Source organism: Pipra filicauda, unplaced genomic scaffold, assembly GCF_003945595.2.
Source record: "Pipra filicauda isolate LSUMZ 115617 unplaced genomic scaffold, ASM394559v2 scaffold369_size710782_pilon, whole genome shotgun sequence".
NCBI classification, from domain to species: Eukaryota; Metazoa; Chordata; class Aves; order Passeriformes; family Pipridae; genus Pipra; species Pipra filicauda.
In genome coordinates this window covers 203,208-228,164 of record NW_024104497.1, presented here as the reverse complement: position 1 = coordinate 228,164, position 24,957 = coordinate 203,208, and the positions used below count along the sequence as shown (strand labels likewise).

Genomic DNA, 24,957 nt, shown 5'->3' with positions numbered 1-24,957 from the left:
TTTTATTATCTGTTTATAAAAACGCAGTCAACACATTGACAGTATTCCCTGCAACTATTCATAATGTATTTAAGTTTTAGCACTTGCAGTCCAGGTTTGGGACCACTGATAATTAAAATTTGGAAGACGATGTAATCCCTTTTAAAAAGCAGAGTTTTCAGTGTCAGTCTTATTTTTTGTCTCTACAAGCAAAGATAAACCATTAGTTGCTAGTATTTGAAATTACTATATTTCTCCTCTTTCTAAACATTCTGCAGCTCACCCAACATAATATGTGCCAAGATATCTATTCTTTGGTGAGTGGCCTGAACAATTTTTTTTTTGTTGTTGTTGTTCCAGATCTCCATGCAGATCTGGCATTGCTACTAAGAGGGGGTGGAATTTAATTTCATTTAATTGAAACACTCTTCTTATTAACTCAGCTACCTTGTTCTTCGTCCATGACTGGTTTAGAAACAACCTCCATGTTGTGATTGGTGATTTGTGGTTTCACAGTGTGTGACTTCTGGTGTTCTTAAACCTGTCCCATAAATTATCTAAATTTATGGGAAAGAAGAATTATTTATTTGGTGCTTTACTTAGAGAGTCATTAAAAGGACCCAAAAGCAGATGAAAGCAATCAGAGCACAAACACATGATGCCTGACCAAAATAGTTTTCTATGACTTCAGAAAATAAAAAACCCTGAAAGATTTTACACGCATTTAGTAGTCCTGAGAGTGCATGTGAGATCAAGTGCAACTTTGCTTTAAGAATAACTTCTTACTAATGTTGGATCTAAAGCTTGTGTGGATTTTTGCTGCTGTTTAGGCTTTTCCATTTCGTCTATAAGCACAGCAGGGGGAAAGTGGCGATGGGTGGTGTTATTTGATTTTATTTTGTTCTGATTTTGAGAAACCTATTTTCTGCTGCAGAATTTGAACAGTATTTAATGAAAAAAATGTTGAAAATCACTGCTATTGGATAGTACTGATCCACCCCAAAGAAACCTGTAGTTCTCAATTTGCTATTAACAGATCCACATCAGCAGCAATTAATTTTTGATGACCTCATCAATAATGTATCTTTGATATATTGCCAAATGACTTTTATTGTCCAGCACACTAAGGAGGAACAAAACCAGTTTTGTCCTTGCCCATCAGTTGACATCACTCATTCATTCCCACAGTCTGTGGTTTAAGGTCCATTTAGTTTTCACAGGAAAATTGAGTACGACAGTCATCATTTCTCTCATCAGCTATGTAGTACATTTTATATTCAAGCTCTAGAAATACATGTATTTTAAAGTTGTGTCAGTTCAAAGGATATTGCATTTGATTTGCAAACAGGTAGTATTTTTCATCATCCTAAACCATGAAACTATAGGTAGTAATTGTAGCAGAATTAAGAGGCTGAGATTTTTGTCTGCTGGTGTTTTCTTTTAAGTAATTGTGATAGCATTTTTTCATTTTGTAATATGTGTTTTTAGGAGTGAGGGAAGTTGAATTTTTGTGACTGTGCCTTCATTTTTAATCTCTTTGTGAATGAAAAGCTATATACAGGCATAAATCCAGCAGCTTAATTCTCCATCTGATTAGAGCAATGTTACCAACCTGATAGGTTGAAAACAGCCATGATCCATGCAGTGGCTCAGCCTCCTGGGGGGCAGAGTAATAACAATCAAATGAAGACATATTAAAATGTAATATTACTTCCTCTCCATGGGGACTGTATAAGAATCATAGCCAGAAACTGTTCTTGTCAGCTGACTCTGCTTCGTTCACGGATTCCCTGCCTCTGCATTTATGACTAATGCATTTCATACAATAAACAGCACTGTGGAGTTTTAAAAGCAAATAAATGTAAAACATTTACATGAGTTCCAGGCTTTTTTGTTTGTTTGTTTCTTTGTTGGTTTTGTTGGGGGTTTTGTTTGGTTTTATATAATGCATATATTTCAAAGAAGCGCAGGCAGATCTGAATGAAGTTTTTTGATCTGAATAATTTCATTTCTCCCTTGTGTATGGGAGAGGATATGTTAAGGCGGTGTTTTGCAAAACTGAAAATGTAGACTAGCTTCTCCAAAGTTAAGTATGTATCAGCAGACTCTTAACCATAATTTCATAACAGATGAGTGTTTTCTGAATGTTGAAAACCTAAACTTGCATTCTTCATGAAATGGCAGCTGCCGTTGTATTCAAGGAATGCAGACACACAGTGTCTGAAAAACTACTACTAAAAATGCCTATAAGTTATTACAATTTTGTTAGTCTTAAAATTTTTAGTGCAATTATATATGCTTATTTACTGGTGAAGATTAACTGTTGACTGAATAATTTAATATGCCTTTGACTGTAATTATTAGTTTTGCAATTGACATCAGTGGAAAGGGACAGGTCTCAGAAAACCAGAGGTATCTAACCATCAAGAGATTTAAAAATATTTTGCTACCTGTTTAGCAACATTTTACTTACTTTTAGGTTCCTATGTATTGCTGTATTAATACAAAGTGGAGTGTGGAATTCTGAGAACATTTAAGACTAATGAGAAACTTCATATTAATCATTAGTTATCTTTATTAATGTTAATATTTAAGTAGTATCTAGTCTTATCAGAGGGTCATGTGTAAGAAATTGACTCTAAAATATGTCCATATTTAGACGTATATATAAAAAAAAACCCAGACCATATATAAAAATAAACTGAATGGAAGGTTTAAAATTTGATTATATAAACACACTGGAGAGTATAATTTCCATTTTAGACAGAAGAAGCTTGTGTTATGTTTCTGTGTTTATACCCAAAACTCCTATCACGGCCACTTTATTATTTTTCTTTTTTAAATATCCTTTCAGTGTGAGCAGAGCTACAGGTAAAGGGTCACTTTCCTACAGAGGTGTGAATGCAGTGGCAGAGCTAACATGATAGTGGTGTAGTTTTCATTTGGAGATCGATACAGAAAGGCCGCAGCAAGTGTTTGAGGAATATTTTGTATTTGCTCCCTTGTTTGACTTCTGCACACTACACTGTCAAGGGGCATTAGCAGTATGAAACTGTGTTTTCTCTGCTGTCCCAGATTACTTCTTTTTTCTCTGTGCAGCTTTTCAAAGCTTGAAATGATGTGTTTAAAGCTACCCACTTTCTTCCTGATACACTAGGGATATGCAAGGTTATATTTCGATAGTCTTAATGAATTTTGAAAAATAATTTCCTCCAGTGGCCTTGGGTAATTGTCGGTTTAATTACAGGGAGAAGCTGAGATGGAAACTTTGCTTTGTCACTGAAATACTCCTCTTTGAAAATTCCCCATTCCTCAGGATGTAGCAGTCCGTACTCTGAGCTGTAACGTAGGCTTTCCTAAAATCCCTTGAAGAACTGTGGAAAAAGTGAATACTTCTACAAATTCATTCATCTGACATCAAAGCTATGAAAGCATTCTTTTAGCAAGCAAGCGAGGCAGATTGCGCTGGCGTAGGCACACAACCAGACTCATTGTACATCTGAGTCTTCCCGTTTGGAGACTGTATTTGAAGTAATTTTGCATTCTTTTTGCCATCTTACTTTCTTATTCTGTACTGAGGTCAGACTGCATCGTCTGCATCTTATTGAGGTCTCCTGCTCTGTGGGTTAAATGGATAGGCCTTTAAAGAATAAAAAGGCATTGATGTTCAGAAGAAGCAGCACTTTATTCAATGAAAATCGAGTAGAAGGTATTTAAGGAGATGTGAATCCCCATTGCCTCGATTAAAAAAAAAATCAAATAACAAAAAAACACAAGACAAAGTCAGTGTTTATTACTTGTAGGTTCAGTTGATGCTCAGCTTTGGTATTTCTATTTACTGCTTTTTTTCTCCTTGTCCTTGTGCTGGTACATTGGAAAATAGATCATAAAAAACACTTTCAGCAAAGACACATTTGATTTATGTCCAGGATGGGTTCTTGGTATTGATTTTTTTCCCCTCTGGAAAAAAAAAAAAACAAAAACAAAAGAAAACAAAACTATATGTCTCCATTATTTTCTGAGCCTGGCAATGCAGTGGCAAATTTCAGATCAGCTTTTATCTTAAATAACTCAATGTGCTCTTTTGTATTTTAAAAAGTGTTTTTGCCATACGTCTGTTGTCATGTTCTTACAGGGGGGAGGGAACAAGAGGAGGAACTGGGAGGGGCCACATATGAGGAGAAGGGAATTTTAGGAAAAGAAAGCACAATTTGGGAAGTTTGTATGGTGGCTGTAATTCGAGTTGGTGACAAAAGAGTCAGAAGTGGAACAAAAACAAGAAGTAGATGAAAGGCTAGGAAGCAGGGTTCAGCGGTATGGGGTTTATATCTTTATGGCTAGAGAGAAGATTAGAGCAGGAAAAATACTGCCATGGGGCTAGGAAGACATTGTGGAAGAAAAAGGAAATATACATAGACTACATTTGAAAGAAAATCCCCAAGGAAGGTGAAAGAGAAGGAATGAGAATTAAAAACAAGGACCTGCACAGTGTAAAGCCCATGAGCTGAAAGGAGAGGGGCAGAAGCAGGCATGTGCTGCTTAAGCATTTCACCACAGCCATGACAAGCAGTGAGCTCCCTTACAACCCATTTTTCGTTTGTTTTCTCCAGTTGGTGGCCCAGTGCTGATGCCCATGCATGCACCCTCTCATATATCTATTTTGGGCCTTGGATAAACAGCTCCAAGAAATAATGGTGAAATTTCCATCCTCAGAACAATCAGGACAGGAAAACCTCTGGTACATTCCCTGCATAGCAAAGCCAGAGCCCACCGTGTGCAATTGTGCCCTCTTTGCCCCCGTGCCCAGGGCACCCCCGCACATGCCGACGGTGGCAAGTGCCCAGCACAGTGCAGAGTCGCCACCCTGCCGACTGCTGAGGAGCTGCCAAATCATTTTCCAGCAGCTGTTTTGCAACCAACAGCTGGCTTGGGCAGCAGTGGTGCACCCATAGACCATGATTCAGTGTTTTGGGTTCTCCAAGGGAGTGGTGCTTCGTGCTCAAATCATATGGCAGTGTCGGCTTGTGCCAGGGTTGCGTGGTTCCAACCAGCACCTAGATAAGCAAGAATGATACAAACACAGGGGAAAGCACCCTATTGTTCATATGAGCTAAAAGGTTTCCGTGAGACTGGAGCGTATTCCCCTCTGGCACCTATCCTGGCAGAGGCTCCTCAATGCTGAGAAAAATGAGATTGTGCTTTAAAATATTAAACGGTTTTCCAATCAGTTCAGAATCTTAGCTTTCACCTGGGTCTTTTGTATGCATTCACTTCATCCAGCAGGAGATTTGTAATAGAGGAAGCAGGTGTAATATAATGATTATAAAGATATTGTTGGGGTTGGGGGAGGAAAGAGTGATTTTTCAGTGCTTTCCTTCTCTGAGCCTGCCAGAGCTTCCTTTTCAGCTGACTCCATCACCTATTAGCAAGGCACTGTGTTTTTATCCAAGTCAGTCAATCAATTGTGCATAGGAAAAAAAGGTTGCTGGGTAAATTTGAAACAGTGATAACACATTCCTCCATTTGTATATATTGTACAGCTTACCAATGTATTCATTCCTTTGGCTTTCAACATTTCACAACTTTCCATAGGTCAACCCAAGCAACAAGAACAGATCCTGGTAGATTGAAAGATCCCTGCTTTCAGACACTCATGTTCACATCACTTTGCCTGTTGATTTCCTGGTTTTTATTTATTTTTATTTTTATTTATTTTTCTTTTATTTTTAATCAGCAACATCAAATGGGTCTTTGGAGGGCCTGGATAACCAGGAGGGAGGGGTGTGCCAGACAAAAACCATGAAGATCCTCATGAAAGTTGGACAAGGTAAAGACCATCTGCTGTTTCATGAAATGACTTTGATTGGTCTCAATGTCCTTTTTAGCTTTCAGGCTTCTTTTAGCAGTGTAGAGCAGAGAGCCAGTCAAGTCTAGTGTGGTCATTCCTCCCTTATAGTCTGAAAGCAAAGTCTGTTTTCTCTTCCTCAGCTACTGACAGATTTCTACAGAAGGATGGTTAGCGTAATAAGATCTCTTCATTGCAGAGATCCCTAGAAGGAAAGGTCACCTGGGAGTAGTGTGTTTCAGTCATTTTTATTTGTATTTTAAAAACAAAAGCCACAACTCTGCTGCTCAAAATTATTTAAAATACATGAAAAGAGGGAAGCTAATATTTCTATAGTTTGCTTGTTATGAATTCTGATTACAGAGAGGTTTTTGTTCATTGTCTCTTTTCACATATAGACAACCTATTGTGCAGGAAGAAAGAATTATTCTTCTAAGCAGAAGTTGGTTTAGTAGTCAGTCAACTTCCTCAGTGAAACTGAAATGTCATCTGCAAAGCTTTTCTTACCAGTCACAGGAGTCCTTATAGTTTCTGCAGATGGCCTCACAATTTAAACATCTGAAATAACTTAATATAACCATTTTGTTTTAAAAGGAAAATTATGTTGTTGTATCTTCCTGTCCTTTGCATAAAGATTCTTCTGCTAAACCATTTGTGTCTCACGAGGTACTTAGAGCTGGCATGTAAGGCTCCATACCATCAAGTGCCAAAGCTGCATGAGTCGTCTTTCTCTCCCCCAGATCCCAACTCGGCAGGGCTGCCCCGGCACACGGATCCCACCAAGCGCCCTGAGCAGGAAGCTGGCACCAATGGGAAGAGTTCCACCACCAGCCCTTTTGTGAAGGACCACTCAGGTAGGTGTGGTGGGACTCCAGGATGTCTCCTCCTTGTCCCCAAATGCATTTTACTTTACCATTAAAGTGCCAGAAAAGCAAACATTTTCATAGTGAGATGAAGCATAAACCAGTTCTGATGCTCCAGTTGATAGTGTCTTGGAGCTGCAAGTTTTGGCAACAGCCGCTCTGGCCCCTCTTCCACTCTCCTGTAGAAGTTCATTATATCTAGTGACAATATCACTCATTTACAGGAAAGTTTTTGGATAGGATGTTTGCTAAGCAGCTTTACAGCGGTCAGTGCTGCCTTACATCTAGTACTGTGGCAGATGAACGAGTCTCTATCTTTCTCTTCCCGTATAATACATTATCAAGTGGTTCTCGACAGCCATTTATGAAGTTTATTTCAAGGCATCTATAATTAATATCCTGATCTTTTAGCTGACCATATAAAGTCTACACATGGCTGGTCTTTTACTAAATGCAAAGATTTATTTTTTTCTAATAATTATCTAAACAAAATAAACACATGATTCCAAACAAATACCTTCAGAATGCATTGCATTTGTTAGGTGAACAAGAAAAAAACCTAACTCTTAGGACTGAAGGTGTCCAGAAGAAAATTCAGTGAATTGGGAATGCTACAAAAGCAAAACTTGCTGATAGATGGTTCTGGGTTTCCTGAAAAAGGCTGCAAGTTTTCCTTGCTAGCTCTGTCATTAGTTGCTGGGCTAATGAATCTTTGATGGAGTGGTCACTAAGTAGGCTTTGCTGATTCCTACAGAGGCTCTGGTAGGAAGATTTAACAATTATGTGAATGTAGCATCTGTATCAGTCTTCCATTGTGAGTGAGCATCAAGAGAGGGAAATTGGTTCAAACTTTCAAGAGAGAAAGTGTCAAGTAAGCACTTGTTTAATTTTTGTGACAAATAATATGGTGGTGTGATGGCACCAAATTGTCATTTCCTTGTGTTATATTCAATTCCAGTCCTATCCCACCCCTCTCTTGTGCCCGGGGCTGGCCAGCATCTGTTAAAAGATGCAGTGTGCATCAAAGGCTGCCTTGTCAGTGCCAGTCCTCACCGCTGATGGATGATGATGTATGGAACAGAGTGGTTTGGGAGCAGCACAAAAGTGAGACCAACAGACACAAAGTCTTGTTTAATATTGATTGCTGACTTTGGCTGTTTGCATTTAGCTATCTAACAGGGTAATTGGTTTGTCAAACTTTAGCTGTCAGTTGATTCTTCTAGTGTTGCTTACTCTACACATTTTTAAGCAACGTAAACGGGTTGCAGGATGGCAATAACTTTTGTCTGTTGTATTTCCATTCTTTCCAGGATCTAGCACAGATGGCAGTAAGGCTGGGCATTCCAGTATACTGGGTTCAGAGGTGGCCTTATTTGCAGGGATTGCATCAGGGTGCATCATTTTCATCGTCATCATCATCACTTTGGTGGTTCTTTTGTTGAAGTACCGGAGAAGACACAGGAAGCATTCCCCGCAACACACGACAACTCTATCACTTAGTACATTAGCCACCCCAAAACGCAGTGGCAACAACAATGGTTCTGAGCCCAGTGACATTATCATTCCTCTAAGGACTGCAGACAGTGTCTTTTGCCCCCACTATGAAAAGGTCAGCGGCGACTATGGACATCCAGTGTACATAGTTCAAGAGATGCCTCCTCAGAGTCCAGCAAACATTTATTACAAGGTCTGAAAACACACAACCATCTCTGTGGTACAGTTGAGTCGTAGAGGAAACTCACTGGTCAAATGCTTTCTGTTGGGGTTTGTGATGATGCCTGGTGCGCTAGCATTGACTTAAGCACAGGGGGGAGAAAGCAACAGCTCTTTCTCCAGGAACCAACGCGAGCTGGACAGCTTACCTAGTCTGTAGAATTCCTATCTCAGTGAATAAGTATTCACTAAAAGCTGGAAGACTTTTATGTAGAAGATGCCCATTCTGATTGCTGTACTCTTGTTACATTCATCATCCTCAAAGCCATGTGCTGCGGGCGTTCAGGCATGTACAAAAGCCAAGGGAAGATGGAGCAATCCGTGGATGTTAATAGCTCTAGGCATCCTGGGAAGGTGCTCTAGGATATATCAACCTTGAAATGCAATCTTCTGACTTTTGTGTGTCTCTCTCAGTGCATACTGGATTTGTCACACAGACCTTGGTGTCTAAGTAAGACTTGTTAAAGTTCTCTCGCTTTTAGTCCGTCACTGTTCCATTTGTTTCTGTTATCCAGGGCTCTGCCATCCTTCACATAAGATTTCCTTTCACTCCACCTCCTGAATCACTAATGGAACATTAATGTTTGGAGATCCGCACTCCATCCATCTGCTACAGCAGCCTCACTCGAATGGGTAATGCATTTATAAAAATTGTGTTTGATAGTAAGGAGCCTTCCAGCCAAATAGTTAGGCTGTCAACAAAGTCAAGAGCAGGACTGGGTGGTGGAGGGAAGGGCTGATTGCAGTTGAATATTGCTGCCTCAAAAATAGAAGCTGGGAAGTAAAAAACAATACATTTAGGTAGCACAGCACTTTGGTATGCTAAGTTTTAAGAGGCAGGTAGGAAACACAATAACATGCACAGTGGATTAAGGCTGCATTTGAAGGAATTCTTGGTTATCAAATACCAGTGTGCAGAAAAAAATAGAACCTTCGATACAGTAGAACAGAGGGGTATTGTTAGTAAGTGAACAAGCTTGGAGAAGACAAGACAATAGCAGGCCGCTGAGGATTATATTAGGGCAGGGCTGATGTGGTACTGGCAATAAGATACACAGCTTTGAAGCTGTAGGGAAAACACAGTCTGCTTTGGGTGACTTTTAAGCAGACTCAGCTGCTATACTATCAGATTATAGTAAACACAGGGAAAGCGTTTAAGAAAATAGCAGAGAGCCAAGTCTGACCAAGAAGATTATAAGCCAACGGGTCAAATGAGCTAATTCTATCACTGGTGAAGTTGTGGAAAAGAAAAAAAAAAGGCAACAAACCACAAAACCTTTCTCATCTCTAAAAGTAAGGCAGAATTTCTTTCTGACTGACCCTTTTGGCACTTTGGCTTATTGTTGTGCTGTCCCTGCACAGTGAGTGTAGGTACTGTGACTGACACAGCCGTTCATTGGTGCTCTGTTGCAAAGTGAAAGCACATATGGCAAACCTCTTTCAGTCCATAAGAATAAAATAAATTATGACACTGAGATGGAGAAGGAAAATATGTCTTATTTATAATAGGTGTATAGAACACAAGGGATATAAAGTGAGATTTTTTTCTTTCGTTCATTTTTTCTTACTTTTTATTTTGGTTTGGTTTTTTTACTAATATATATTTTGAGATTGCACAGAATCTACACCAGAAGATGTGAAATTCATTTGCGGCAATTACATAGTCTTAACTTCTTATCATTTTACGTATATAAATGTGTGTGTATATAAGTATATACACACATATATATATTTATATATGCATACATATGCATATATATTTATGCATACGCACACATTTTTAAAAAAAATAAACTACTTCTGGGAAAAAAAAAAAATCAGCCATCCAAAAATAACAATGGAAGCACATTTAAAAAAATAAAAATTCCAAAGCATCTTATAAGAGAAAACTAGGAAATGTAAGGCCCAAAATATCAAGAAGTCAATGTTACTGCATCACATATTTAACAGTGACAAGGTCTGCCGGCATTTATTTTCTGTGTTGTGATTTCCCTTGCCTTACAGGCTGATGTGTTCTGTAGATTTTGTTGAGGTTCGTAGAGGGAGGTTTCAGGTTAAAGTTTTCTCTTTAGCATGGCTGTTCCCCTAAAGCTCCCACCCTGGGGAGGAAGTAAAAAAACTCTACTTTTATATGTGCTATGCAAATAGACATTTCTAACATAGTCATGTTACTATGGTAACACTTTGCTTTCTGATTTGGAAAGAAAATGTAGCAACAGCATTTTAGGGTTCTCAGACGTCCAGTGAGCCCCTGAAAAAAAAGAAAAAAAGAAAAGAAAAAAATCTGTTATAGAAATGATCACTCTCTTTGTTTTCTGAACCTGAGGATTATGTTGAGATGTTGGTCCAAAAGAGAGAAACAAAAACAAAAAAAATCTCAACCCATGGTTCTGTGGAAGGTTACCATGGTGACTAACTACAGTACATATGTAATTCTTTTCAACAACCTTTCCTTTCTGTGAATCCATCCATACAAGGTTCTCTTGTAAGTCATTAAGATTTTATTTTGGGGGAGGGGGAGGAAGGGAAAAGATGGGTTTACTGATACTGAATTTTATTAAATTATGTCTATGCTTTGTCAGTTGGCCACATTCTAGTTACATACTAAACTGTGAAAAAAATAATCAGATTAATTGCTCAAGAGCAACCTGCAACCAACTGAAAAAAAATGTACTGTGCGTCTGTTTTGTGTCTGGTGCAGAATTATGACAATCTACCAACTGTTCCTTTCTTTGACGTTGGTCCAGCTTTGAAAAATTACTGTAAATGCCTTGCTTGTATGATCATCCCTAGTCACCTGAATTGGAATTTGCACCATCATGTCTAACTGAAGATGCTGTAAATAGGTTCAGATTTACTGTATATGGATTTGGGGTGTTACAGTAGCCTTATTCACCTTTTTAAATAATTAAAAAAACCACATGAAAACAAGACAAAAAAGGCTTTTCTTAACCAGATTGTGTATATAGAGCAATGTTGGTTTTTTATAAAGTCTGAGCAAGATGTTTTGTATAAAATTTGAATTTTGCAATGTATTTAGCTACAGCTTGTTTAAAGGCAGTGTCATTCCCCTTTGCACTGTATTGAGGAAAAAATGATATAAAAGGTTGCCAAATTGCCGCATATTTGTGCTGAAATTGTGTACCATGAATATTTATTTAAGAATTTCTTTGTCCAGTTTGTAAGTAACACAGTATTATGCTTGAGTTATAAATATTCTTCTTTCCTTTTTTTTTTTTGTTTGTTTGTTTTGTTTGTTTTTTGTTTTATTTGTTTGTTTTGTTCTGTATTAAAACTAGCCGGTCATAAGTTTGAAATCTGCTTTAGTTCCACACTGCAATTAGTTCCCAGAAAATGGAAATTATGAAAATCACATTCCACGCCTGTTTCAAACTGAATTTGTTCTTAAAAAATAAAATATTTTTTTCCTATGGAAACCTTGCCTTCTAAGTATTTTCTTCTTTTGTTTTGAAGTTTTTTTCTTTTTTAAAAGATTAAAATAAATAAGAAAACCACCAAGATTGCCTGCATGCCTGCCTCCCTCCCATTTCTCCTTTTCTCTTCTCCCCCATCTCTCCAACCTGATAGCTAGTTGTTTATAGGAAAGAAAGCTTCTTATTATACACTGACTTGCGTTAACCTACTTCTTTCCCAGACACTCTCTTACATATATCAGCAGATTTTAGAAAACACCTGGGTATCTTATGCCCTTGGAAGTCAGTGAACTCCAATCAGGTGCAGTAACCTGGTTGCCTGGATGATCTTGGAGGTGAGATTATAACCACACAAATAATTTCCAGACATTATAGGGTGGACTTACACTGTGACCAGAATCAGAGAAAAAAGTATACCTGAAACCTTCTGGATACTGTTGTCACTGTTTCTCCAGAGGAGGGGGAGCAGCAAGCCTGGGGTGACAGGGCTGAGCAGGAAGGGACAGGAGATGTAAGACCTTAGGAGGATGATGAAGGATTAGAAATGCTGCAAAGTTAAAACATCTCTGTATGGTTCTTTCAGTGGGGCCCTGCATTGTCCTGTCTCTGCTTTACTGCACCTTAAGGGAGATGGAGGCCAACATGTGCAGTAGCACAAGCCTTAATACAAGATCTATGATTGTGCTGCTGTAATTTTCACTAGAATAACAAATTCAACCTTAATTTTCTGACAAAGCCTGGTCACCCTGAAAGTGAAACACCATTCAGTTTGTTAGCAGCACGTAAATGGCATGATCATCCATGGAGTAACAGGTGGGAAGGTCTACAGAGGGCAAAGATGCATTTGTCACTTTAACAGCAGATACCAATTTGTCATAAAATTTTCATTGAAGAAAGGCAACTGGCTATTCACAGTATGGGTCATACAATTCCCATTTGTCAAATTATTTGTTCTTTTGTGAATAATCAGAAAAACATGACTGTATGGCAAAGGCACTTAGCATGTCGCGATGGCACAAGTACTCTGAAATAGCACATACAGAAAATCTCAGACTGGGGGATGGTTGGACTAGCATGACAGTTTGCTGATGGAACTAATTTTAGAGATCCAGTTTACAGAATCTGTGCTGGAAGTTGACCTTAAAAGGAAAGTCACACTGTGACACTTACCTTCTGACTGCTACAGATGTCCTTGGGAGGCTCACTTGGTCCAGCAGAAGGCATGTGTGCTCACAGTGGAGCCTATGAACATCCTCTGGCATCTCAGTAAATCACTGGGGCCTAATCCTCCATTTATGTCTGTAAGTTACTTGAAAGGAGGTAGACTTGTGTTCTCTGAGCACACAGATCTTTGGCTAGACTGAGCTTTTACTCCCTGCTTCGCACTTACACACAGGATTTCACTTGCTCATCTCGGTGAGTTGGCGTGAGGGTTCCCATGTTGTTAATTTGCTGTGAGGTGCTCAGGTCTGGTCTATGCTGAAAGCTTGTCTGGCACAGCCATCTGTTAGAGTTATGGCTCTAGCTTAGTGAAGGCTAAGGCTATTGTTTTTATTTTAAGCGTTGGTAAATACAGGAAGATGCTGATAAAAAGGTAGTGTCAAGTTTACATGGCATTTTTATTACTGTGCCTCTTTTTTCAAACAAATATATAATTCTTTTATTATATTTATAACTAGCATGTATACCGACACCCGTGGACACCTATTTTTGTCACTGTTATAGCAATAAGGGAAAATCAGTGTTGCTATAAACCGTGTCTCCACTGGGGGAAAAAATGGTTGCCAGCATAACTATCTGTATATTTGTGCCTGGGGCCAAGGATGCTTGGTTAATGGGAGTGCCTTGCACACATACCTTCCCAAACAGAAAAGAACCTCCATTGAATCTGCTGAACTCATTTTAGTAAAAGATATGTGCCTTAGATACTCAGCATAAAGTCATTGACTTATATCTTTTATATCTTCCAGAGGAAAAAAAAAATCATACTTGCATTTTGTCCTGCTGCTAACACTGCACTATTAATTATCAAACAAACACAAAATGAGCACAGAATTTACTGCCTTTATGACAAAACTGGTTCTCTGGCAAGATCTAGTCCAAGTCAATAGGCTCCACTAAGTGGAAAATAAAATTACAATTCACAGTTGTTATCCATCTAGAGTGGAATAAGATCTGTTACATAAAATAGTGCCTCACAAATTAAGCATAACAGTGTTACTGCCTAGGTTTAAAATGTTATACCTCTTCTTTGGCCTGTCTCTTTAGCTTTTCTGTGATGCATTGATCAAATGCTCGCTCAGTCAGCAGCACACTCGTTTTGATTCTATGGGCACTGTAAATTTTCTTTTTGCAGAAAAGCTTAAAATTTTGTAGTGGTTAGCAAAACAAAGGACAATGAAAACTCGGTCTTTCTAAGTGACACTCTCCATCTTCATGACCACAATACAAATTTTGGTGAGCAAAAATCCCGGGGTTTGAAAACACCAAACACACTCCTTGTGTAGTTGGCATGTCATTACCTGAAGAATCACACCAGAAATCAAGCAATATTTGGTTTGGAAAAAGATGAGTATTGGAGCATATACCACAGTGTATTCATGATTGTGCCATTCATAATCCAAATGGTACTGGATTCAGCTGACTGAGCTATTGTCTATGACACAAAATAATATCTGTCTTTCACGTGACTCGTAATACTTTGATGCTTAATTAAAGGATAATGTAATCCATAGCAAACCCTCTTGAGAAGGAGGGGCAAGAGCCTGACCATACACGGTGAGGATGAGGTGAGGGAGCTGCAAGTGGCTGCTCCTGGAGAAAGGCCTGTGGAGCTGAGGGAGGAGGCAAGGAGAGGGAAGGTGTGTGAGAGGGTGCTGACTTTCTGAGGAGGAGGCTGGGAACATCCGCGATGACAAAATCCCAGGGAGAAATCAGAGCAAGGTGACAGCTTTGGAGGGAGGTAGAGAAACAGCTCTGGGAAAGACTCTGGTGTAAAACAGGTCTCAGCAAGCAGAAGAAAAATGTTGACAGATGAAAGGCAAATAAGTGTAGTATTTGGTAAGTATTGGTTGTTGTTTCAGGTAGGTGAGGAGATCAGGCCAGGTTGTTCTGCTAGACACTGAAAGAAGACAGAGCTTAGATGGGATGGAGAACCCAGACCAGAACTCAGTGTTTTCTGCAACCTGGGATCCTGTGAAAAAGAGATCAAAGATCTGCAAGAATTGAATAACTGTAGGACTATTCAAATTCCAAATAGCAAAGAACCTTGTGCACAGCTGTCATGACCCCTGGAACAGGACTTGTGTTTTCGTAAGTGCATTGACAGAGTCTCATGTGCTTAGACTGCTGAAATGCAATTATTAAATTAATAATATAGAGAATCCATTGAAGGTGGGAGGATAGTTTCTTCTAGATCAGACCTTCAGTGGATATGAATTAACATAGTTCAGTTTGATATCTGATCCTGCTTATCACAGTTCAGAATTGCACATGCATAAGCAATACTTATACAGATTTTATTATAGCTCTTAGCTATGAGAAAATGCTTTATAAGAGTGTTGTCCTGAATATTATGAAGACTGTACTCAAAAACATACCAACAATTACTTGCTTTTATAAAAGACTGCTATTAAATGCCATAAAAATTGTTATTTGTAGTTTATTGAACATTGTCAGCAATTTGCTGTATCTGTTCATTAAAAGTAGGTTGGATTACTAGAAAACGTGTAATAAAAATTGTTCACATTTTAATGTGTCTTTTTGTCCTCTCTTTAATGTTTAAACTCATTCCTTCCTACTTTTTTGTTCAATTCTATTCCATATGCGTAACCAGCAGGTCAGCTGTGCCCTGTCAGTATCTGTTCATCCCCCACATGCCATGTTCCCAGTGCTTCCAAATCTCCTAATTCAATCAGCATATCTAATTTTGATTGTTTTTAAACTCAGCTATTGGAAGCATATGATCACATGAATAATTTAGTAATTATGCAGAATCAATAGCATTATAGCCTTCATCACCATGAGGAATATGGTAGGATGTAAGGCCAGAAGGCCAAAAGAGTTCTTTACGTCACTCTGAAAAATCCCAAGATTTGGGGAGATTCAAATGATGGTGCAAGAGCTGAAAATAATTGCACGTGCTGCTTTTGCTTCACACTCTTTCCTTCATTATGTCTTATGTTTTCTTTTTGTACATAACAGACAAAGCACATGTGAATTTTCTAAGCCTCAAAACAGTGCCCAAGCTGTAGAGATCCATATGGCTGGGTCTGGAGGTCTTTTCTCGAATTTCTACTGTTTAGAAAAGGATGGCTGTTTTCCTTCAGCCTGTTTATGGCGTACCCTGATGCCATGCCCTGATCACCTGCTCAGTGTGCCAGCCCTGCCCATCCCAAAGCCTTTGCTGGCGCTTTGTACCTTTCCAGATAAGGTTTCATTTCAAGACAAAGCTTTTGTTGCTCACCGTGAAAGTTTCTTTTCAAATGTTGCGCTAGGCTTTCCTCTTTATATGGCTGACTCTGGATTTCAGCCAGTGACAACTTTTTCCTGAAAAAAAAAATAAAGTTCTGATGGAACACAGGAGCAATCCTTGTATCAAGAGTGTGTTTTCTTATAAGCCCCTTATTTTTCAATCAGCTTTAGTTTGAATTTTTATGTGGCTTTATCTCTTCCTTTTGTATTTATTCAATTGCATCTGAAAGAAAATAGCATGCAGTAAAATTCCTAAATACAATTTAAATATAACTCATTTCAATCCACTTGGTTTTATATTTCCATTCATCAATACATTAAACTAAAAATATCTCAGATGGTTTTGTCTCGTTTCTTGTAATTTAAGAAAAATTATTAAATCTGTTAAAATCTCTTTTCAGAAAAGTGTAAGCAGTTCACTTTGGAAAGCATCATTTGAGCAGAATTAAGAAGCACTTGTTGATGTGCAGCTCAAAATTGAACGAGCATATTTGGAAGACAGAATCATTTTTGGCAATAAACAATATCTGGTTTTGTTTCATTTCCTTAAGGCAGGAAGCAGAAAGTGCTGTTGGTTTTACTGCCAGTGCACCAGTCAGGTGGCAGCCAGCTTGGGGCTTTTTTATGTAGCTTTGTCCTTTCGATCTCTTCTGATGAGCAGTGATAAAACAGAAGTCTGGATACTTTGACCAGTAGTAGGTGTAACCTATGTGATTACACACAATACAAGGAATTTATACTAAGACATTGTTCCTGCAGGAGAGACATAAATCCCTTTTGTCAGTTTCCCTCCACTCTGTTCTAGTGTTGCATTTTAAAACAGCACGTTTTTGCTTCAGATTTTTCACCCAGCCTAAATATTTCAAAGATAGCATCAGAACTATATTTATCAAGTTTTCCAACACTTTTGTTTCCCTGTGTAGCTGGCTACTTGCAGTGTTTCCACAGAGTCCTCTCGCTCAAGACACCATTAATAGATACCTACAGGCATCCAGATGAGTCTTGGAAGACTCATTTTTGCATCAGTTTTTTGAGAGATATCTTACCGTTGCATTTTAGCTGTGTCATGCTACTAACAGATTGCAAAACCAGCACACCTTGCTCCAGAAAAGCCTCATCACTGCCACGAAAGTTAGACAGCCTGATTTTATTTTCCCTCTTTTGGTCACCAGCAGTGAGGGATTAGTGTGGGCTGTTCAGGCTTCTGCAGGGAGGTGGAGAGGAGGTGGCTAAGTCTCAATCCCCAGCACTTTGATTACCCCTTCTCAAAGAGAAGAGCTGCTCCATGTTGCACGAGGCAGGAGTTTCACACGGCTCTTGCTGTGGCACCAAGTGTGTCAGACACAGGACTGAAGCTGAAAGTGATGAGGCTCATTCATTCAGCTTTGTGTACACGGCTGTGACAGCAACTGCTTGGAATTCAAAAGATTTCTTGGAAGGGGGCTGAACATGTAAGGAAGGCACAGCACGTGGAGGTTGATCCGGGGCTTTTGGCATGCATTAGCTCATCTGTTGTCCCGCTGCTGAGCGCTCTGCCAGACATGATTTGCAAGGAACAATGAGTAGGATCCGCCTTAATTAAACCCTTGGAAGTTTCACAGGTGGTAAGAATCGTGGAGGCAGGGATAAACATCTGTGACTGTCACAGCAGCATCTTCTGCAGACTCGGAGGTAGTCATTGGCTTCTCTGTAGAGGCTGTTTCTGGGTCACAGAAGGAGATCTGTGAAGGATAAATAGGAATACTTCCTATTTATTATTTGATGGCTCCACTTAATGTTACTGCAGGCTTCTAGAACAGTGTCTGATCCAAATGGGACTTCTTAAGCCTGAAGTGGAATTTTTTGTTGATGCAGCTGACTTATTTCTGGGCCCTGAAGAATTTGGCCTCTGATTACCAACCAATTGACAGACATAAATCAGGTGGCAATTAAATCCCTATCAAATATAAGACCCATTTAGTAACATTTCCAAGTTCCGTAGAAATAATGGCTCTTGCAAATATCCTATCCGTTGCCAGCTATTTTAAGTGTGTATCACTGAGTGTACCAAGTTCTTTTATTTTAAAGGCTCTGAAAATCAGAGCTCTGAGCTCTCTTAATGAGTGTTGAAATTCTGATCTTTTTTAATCTCCGTAAATTCCAGACCTGAGTGTCTTTATGTAGAGGTGAGTTTTATGGTTCAGTCACACATCATATAAAAGAGTGTTTTCTTTGATCAGTTTTTAGCTTTCCACCTTTGAAACTTTCTCTATTCCTTCCGAGACAGAGAAATCAGCTCCTAAGTTCTATCACCTCTTAGCATATTTCTACCTTATAAAAAAAAAAAGATAACACTCATTCATCTCATTCTCTTTTTTATGGTACCCATGCTTCTCAGTCTATTTCCATTTAGTGAATTTTCCATGCCCCAAACAAAATTATTATTTTTGTACTGTGAACTCTCTTTTAGTTCTACTTCGTCCCTTAAAAAGAAAGAAAGAGGTAATATATAGTTTGCTAGTTGAAACTGCTTGTCTTTTTCTTATAGGATAATCTTAGAAAAGCTGAAGAGGAACTGCATGAGGAACAGTTTGGATGCCATCATGGCCAATTATTGTGCCCACAGCATTGTGGGAAACCACTCCTGTAAAACATCTTGGATGGTGATAAAGCACTTTAAGCTTGCATTAATAGTAGTAGGATTTGAAACTGCTCAGCACCTCTTAGGTATCCTATCCAGAAAGAGAGGATTATATTTTTGGCTGCAGTCACCAATCTTAAGAGGTTTCTACCTATGTTTCTCTATAGCAAAATCAGGATGTTTCCTTTATAATATATTAATGGAAAATATTTCTCTGAATATTCTGTTGTTGTATCTTCCAACCTATTGCATAAAACTGTGTTTTCAAATAAGCCTATTAACCCATTTTTTTCCTCACAAACCACATGAATCACTGCTGTACTAACAATTTGCTTTATTTCTCAATCCATCTTTTTTAGACAGACCACACTTTGAGCTAAGTCTGCGTCCTTTCCCACGTACTAAAGATCCCTGCTTGCAGCCAGACTGTCACCATCTCCATCACCTCTGAAAACACGCAGTTTAGGTCATTCACCAGGGGCATAGGAGTCCAAGGTTTACATACACAGCCAGCGTGACTCAGAACAGAGGTATGGATCTATGATTTCAGGTTAGTGCCCTGCCAGGTATCTTGAGTCTGTCATTCATTTCTCTTGGCGTTTTATCACTTTTGGTAGGTGAACTGCTATTATTCAGAAGAGCCTCTAGTATACTAAAATTCACGAACCAGTGGTCTAGGGAGTCAGGCTGTAACACTACTCGCCCAGCCTTGCCGGTTACATGCAGAGGCATTATCCTGTTGTTGTTAAATAAGAGAGGTAGATCAAGGATATCCCAAAACCTGACATTTAGGGAATTCCCCTTTAATATGGAGGTATGGCTCATGTCTCAGAAGAGACTGCAAGGCCACCTGTAGAGCTTAAATCTTGTTTGAGGTCTCTGACATTGTCCCAATTCAGCACGTGTCCCAAGTAGGAAATCGGGTCTTACTGGCAATGTGGCTGTTTGTAAGCTGTCCTCTGAGCTTTTGGCTTGAGCTGAGATCCCACGCACTTCACTAATGGTAGACAGCGGACTCCATGAGGAGGTTTTTTTTTTTTCAGAAATCAAGGCACCCGCTGGGTCCAAGGTCAGGGGGAGGTGTCAGCAACGCCCATTAGATGTATTTAGATAAGAAAAGGCACAGCAAAGAGCCTGACTGCTTCTGAAGATCCAAAAGAGATGAATCTGTCAATTTTTGCTCTAAATGGGAAGCTGAACTTTAAGTCATGGCTTAACCAAAGGGCAGCATATGGCAGCACTACAGCTGTTTGAAATCCACTTGCACTTCACATTGGCACTTTGACAAATGCTATTGTGTTACAAATACTGGATGACACAATAAATCTGGGGCTGCATTCAGCTCTGCCGTACACAGACATAATTCCCACTGACTTTGTACATGTCTATACCAAAAAATGTATGGAAGTGTGTAAGACTGAAACAAATATACGGTACTTGTAAGGAAGCCTTCTGGCAGACTGAGAAACATTTGATATGGTTAGACCCCTGTAGCAGGAAGCGTGAATGCTATAATATGGAACTGGAGGAAAAATTAGGGAATCCATGAGGTCTAGAAGATGCCTGGTGATTTTAAAGACAAGACTTGAATTTCTGCGCTGGAGCAACAGACACACTGGCTGGTCATTGTAAGGGGAACGGGGCTTCTCCTGCTGAGATCCATTTACTGTCTTTCATACTCTGTTTTTTATCTCTCTGCCAGTTAGTTTCTACAGGGAAAGAAAGAATTCAGAGGTTTTTTTTTTTTTCTCGAGCAAAAGCCTACAGGAGGCCTAAAAAGAGCACTAGACAAATATATCAGAGAGGAGATCATGTTGCAGGGAAGCTGTGGCTGCCAATGATGAGATCTTCAGTTTCTTAGCCACTTTAGGTCAGAAACCAGGTGTTACATTGTTGATCCCATGGCTGCTTGCCATCCCTGCTCCTCCTGTAATGAACAGTCTCAGTTGAACAGCTTTCATGGCTCCAGATGTTTAAAAATACACTTTTAGTGTACTGGAACAATAAAGTGCTCTTTGCAAAGTATTGCTGTCTATGTTCAGTGACAGAGCCAGTGCTGACTCCTCTACACTGATTTTTAGATGGCGTTTTAAAAGCGTCAACAAGTCAGGACACATATTTTCTCTGCTTAAAACCTGCTTAACTCTTTCAGCACTGTGGTTTTAGATCCTCCTGAGGTTCATATAACAAAAAGGGCTTAAAATTAGAACAGTGGAAAAGAAATAATGGGAAATCAATAGCCTTCTTTTTCTCAACAAGAATAAAGGAAGAAAGAAAGAATGCTGTAAACATATCTGTGAAATCAACTTACCTGTGCAGTTTCTACCCCTAAGAGCCAGAACAAGCTGGCTTATACCAAATGGTCAGGCAGTGGGGACAATTTTTGCAAAGTGTACAATAGCTGAAGAAAATACTATCCCACTGGAGTACTTGGAGGAATTTATTTTATAACAGTCACAGTTCCAAATGTATTAAGCCAAATGACATTACAAACTGTGGAAAAAAAAACAGAACAAGAGTTAAAAATCGTTTAAGATTTACATAAAAATCTGTCCTCATGTTAATGACAAGTACTTTATCCTAAAAGTGGCAGAGCTGGTGCTGGCATCAAAGACAAGGATGTCAGCAGGAAGTGCCAAGGAAACAGCTGAGGCCTTGCACTTCAAAAAGCTTAGCTCTGGGTGAGAGATGTTCCCACCAACAGTCAAGATCCACAGATGACATTTTCAGATGTCTTCAGTATTTTGCATCCAGGCAGTCACATGATAGATCCTGTACCATATGTTTTTTCCATGGGCTTTAGTTTCTTAGGTGTCTACAACTGCTTTCAGTTCTCCACTACAAGGTGGAAATGAAGTGTACAAAAGCCTTCCTGGTTTGTCTTGTTATTTTAGAATTATCTGTCCATGAGATTTGTACAGATTTCTATCTCTTTTCCATTAACAGAGACAAAAATTTTTAGCTGTTTAATGCAGTGTTAACCATTTTCTCTGACAAGGACATGGCCGACCCATCAGGTCTTTGACGAATGATTGATTTAACCTAGAAATGTCTATTTACATACTAATGCAAAAAATATTAACTAATTAATAGACAGTGTATTCCCCATGGTAACATGAATAAAATTGCTGCTAGGTCAACAGAGAATTCAGCATTGCTCCATACGTTTCTTTCAGTGTGTTTAAATAGCACAGGTGTAAACTTTGGATGACCTTATTACTTCATATTTACGTGGGTCATTAAGGGAAACTGTCACCTATTGAACTAATTGCTTTTTTAATTCCTTCCTGCTGCTGTGAAGAGGAATAATAAGCTTCTTATCTTGTTAATATATCTAGAGTTCTTATCAAACTTCTCCTGCTTTTGGAAAAACTATCCTCAGAAATGAGGCTGAATTTCCCCTAAAATCAGAGGCACCATCTTGAACACTTATAATCCGAATGAAGGAGAGACTCTGACTCTGTGTCTTTAATGCCCTTCATCCATTTATTTGCTAAGGTAGGGCAGGAAACTTCAGTCTGAAGGGGTGTGGGAGAGAAAAGCAGCTTTAGGCACAGCTGAGGTAGGTCTTTGTGCCTCAGATGCAAAAAGAGTTGTGGGCATGGTAATGCTCAAACCTAAATTTTAGGTGTCTGACTTCTGTAGTGGAATCCAGAGACTCAAGCGGTGTGTGAATTCCCCACCTGACACTTGGGGAGAAAAGTGAGGTGAATCATACCCTACCCAACTAAATTCCTCTATTATGTACAGATTCTGAAGTCAGTAGTGTTAAACTGAAAATTAAATGGAGAACACTTGGACTGTGGCAGAAAAGAAAAAAGAAAAAGAAAAGGAAAGGAAAAAAGGAAAAGAAAAGAAAAGAAAAGAAAAGAAAAGAAAAGAAAAGAAAAGAAAAGAAAAGAAAAGAAAAGAAAAGAAAAGAAAAGAAAAGAAAAGAAAAGGAGAAAAGAAGAGTATTTCTTTAAATTTTCTGCTGACAGACCAGAGATAATTAGCTGACAGCTGCAGACTGGGGAGAACTGCTCTTTTTTTCTGCCTTGAAGCAGTAGGTGAAAACCCAGAATGAGAAACTGGGTGCCCCTGACTTAATTTAGTTGCTTGAATTGAAGGTAGCATATAACACCACAGAGAAACAGGGAAGTGACAAATCTTCAAGACCAGGATTTCTGAAGAGTGGCAGTTAATAAACAGAAATGAGAGTATGATTAGGGAGAAGAAAGGATTAAAAATAGGTACTTATGACATCCCTGTGGTATCATAGATACCTTAGAGATGCATCAGCTAGACACAAGCCCAGTCTCGAAAGTAGTGCAATCTGATGAGAAATGTGACATAGCAATGGAGAATTGTAAACAATAGAAGATAGAGGAATGTTATGAAAAACGTCATGAAGCTAATACTGCTACATATATATCTTATGCAAAAAACCCTTTCCCAGCTGTCTGATGTAGTCACACACAGTGTTCTGCACTGTACCAAGGCCACACTTCTTGTGACACACAGATACTAATTTCTGTTGTGAGCCAAAAGACAGCCATGCATTGCTTGCAACATTTATTGTATTGTGACTACCTCTATTTTAGAAATCTATTAACATGAAGAGTATTTCATGTTTGTGAAGGGGAAATTACTTGTCTGTCTCCATAGGCAACAGTTTAGGACTAGTAAAAGGCAATAATAATCATGACAGCAAATTAACATAGTTATCTGCCCACATAATTTCTTATGATACCTGTTCTATCGGGCATTTATTTGAAGGGGCTTTTTTTTATCTGCATGAGATGATAAAATGCAGATAAAATTGCTCCTTTTTTTTTTTTTCCAGGAAAGTTCTTCAAAGTAGCCTGATCACTGTATGCTGACATTTTAATAACATCAATGGGAGGACTTGTGGAGTAAGCTTAAATAAGTGTGGCAAAGTAAGGTAGAAAATTAAAATGTATTAAAATGAGTGGGTAGAAGTTGTCTTTCCAACACTTTCATTTGAAGGCGAGAGAGAGTAGTGTCAAAAGAATACTGTGCTGCTTTTTCAGTCAGGAGATAAGGTTTCTACTAAGAATACAGGCTACTGGCAATCCCCAGTCTCTTCTTCTTCCCATGTGTTGTGCACACACATGGTCAGGTCTAATGAGGTAAGAGGAATCCTCATTTTGGGATCTCAGTAGGTACAGTCAAACGTGAGTACAACCATGATGTAAAGCCAGGTATGATTCCACAGAAGAAAGTTAAAAAAAAGTCACAGTACCCAGTGGTCCAAGTTGTCTCCCTGTGCTCACATAACTACTCCACCTGAGCTAACAACCCCTTGCAGAGCAGCAGGTAACCAGGAGTAGATGGAGAGACAGTATCATGAAAGAACCACGTCAGATCAGGAAACAAGCTTTTATTACTCATGTTTAGATTTTTTTCCTTCCCCATTTTTTAATTTTTAATTATGTCAAGTTATAGAGAATTTGTTTCTGAGATGCAATAATGAAGCATGGACATCATCCAGTGCAGTACATTACAGAATGCTGTGGGTTTCCTTTAAAGCCTGCTCTAGCAGCCGTTGTGTTTGATATACCATCACATCAGCAAATTTATACGCTTTTGATTAAACTTTTTGGTTTAGGATAGCACCTCTTATTAACACATAAGAGCAGAGCCAAGTAGAATAGCAAACAGAAGGAGAAAGAACCCTGGATGAAAAAACCTGCAGATCTTGGATAGCTGCTTAGAGATTTTGTGTGAAAAACCTGTGAAGATTTCTTGTCACTGAGCAAAAAAAGATTGTTTTAGAGGTTTATAGGAAGTGTTAACAACTGCATACTAGGCATTATTTTCCCCTTGTTAAGCAAGATAAATCATTATAGTACCAAGGCTTTTCAAAGATTCTACTAAGTGGCAAGTGCCAGCTTTCTGTTTATTTATTTACTTTTATAAATTAGTGATACATTGAATGCAAAATCATTTGAAGGGTTGCATATTTATCCAGTGAGAATAAATCTCAAGGCCCGTGTTAGATTTCTGGCAGCGCAGTGAAACTCAGCC

The 24,957-nt window shown here is 38.9% G+C and overlaps 1 protein-coding gene and 1 long non-coding RNA gene across 2 annotated transcripts in view; both read left to right on the top strand.

The window, feature by feature from the left end:
* Positions 1 to 10,187, top strand: part of EFNB2 (ephrin B2) — a 43,627-nt gene extending 33,440 nt beyond the window's left edge. The window contains exons 3-5 of the mRNA XM_027730788.2: positions 5,714 to 5,806; positions 6,565 to 6,678; positions 7,998 to 10,187. Coding sequence (XP_027586589.1) covers positions 5,714 to 5,806; positions 6,565 to 6,678; positions 7,998 to 8,380 — 590 coding nt within the window. The 3' untranslated portion in view covers positions 8,381 to 10,187. The remainder of the gene's footprint in view (positions 1 to 5,713; positions 5,807 to 6,564; positions 6,679 to 7,997) is intronic.
* A 15-nt stretch (positions 10,188 to 10,202) lies between these two features.
* LOC120323898 overlaps positions 10,203 to 24,957 on the top strand; it is a 73,689-nt gene continuing 58,934 nt past the window's right edge. Inside the window, exons 1-2 of the long non-coding RNA XR_005564813.1 lie at positions 10,203 to 10,885; positions 19,287 to 19,477. This is a non-coding gene — a long non-coding RNA (uncharacterized LOC120323898). The remainder of the gene's footprint in view (positions 10,886 to 19,286; positions 19,478 to 24,957) is intronic.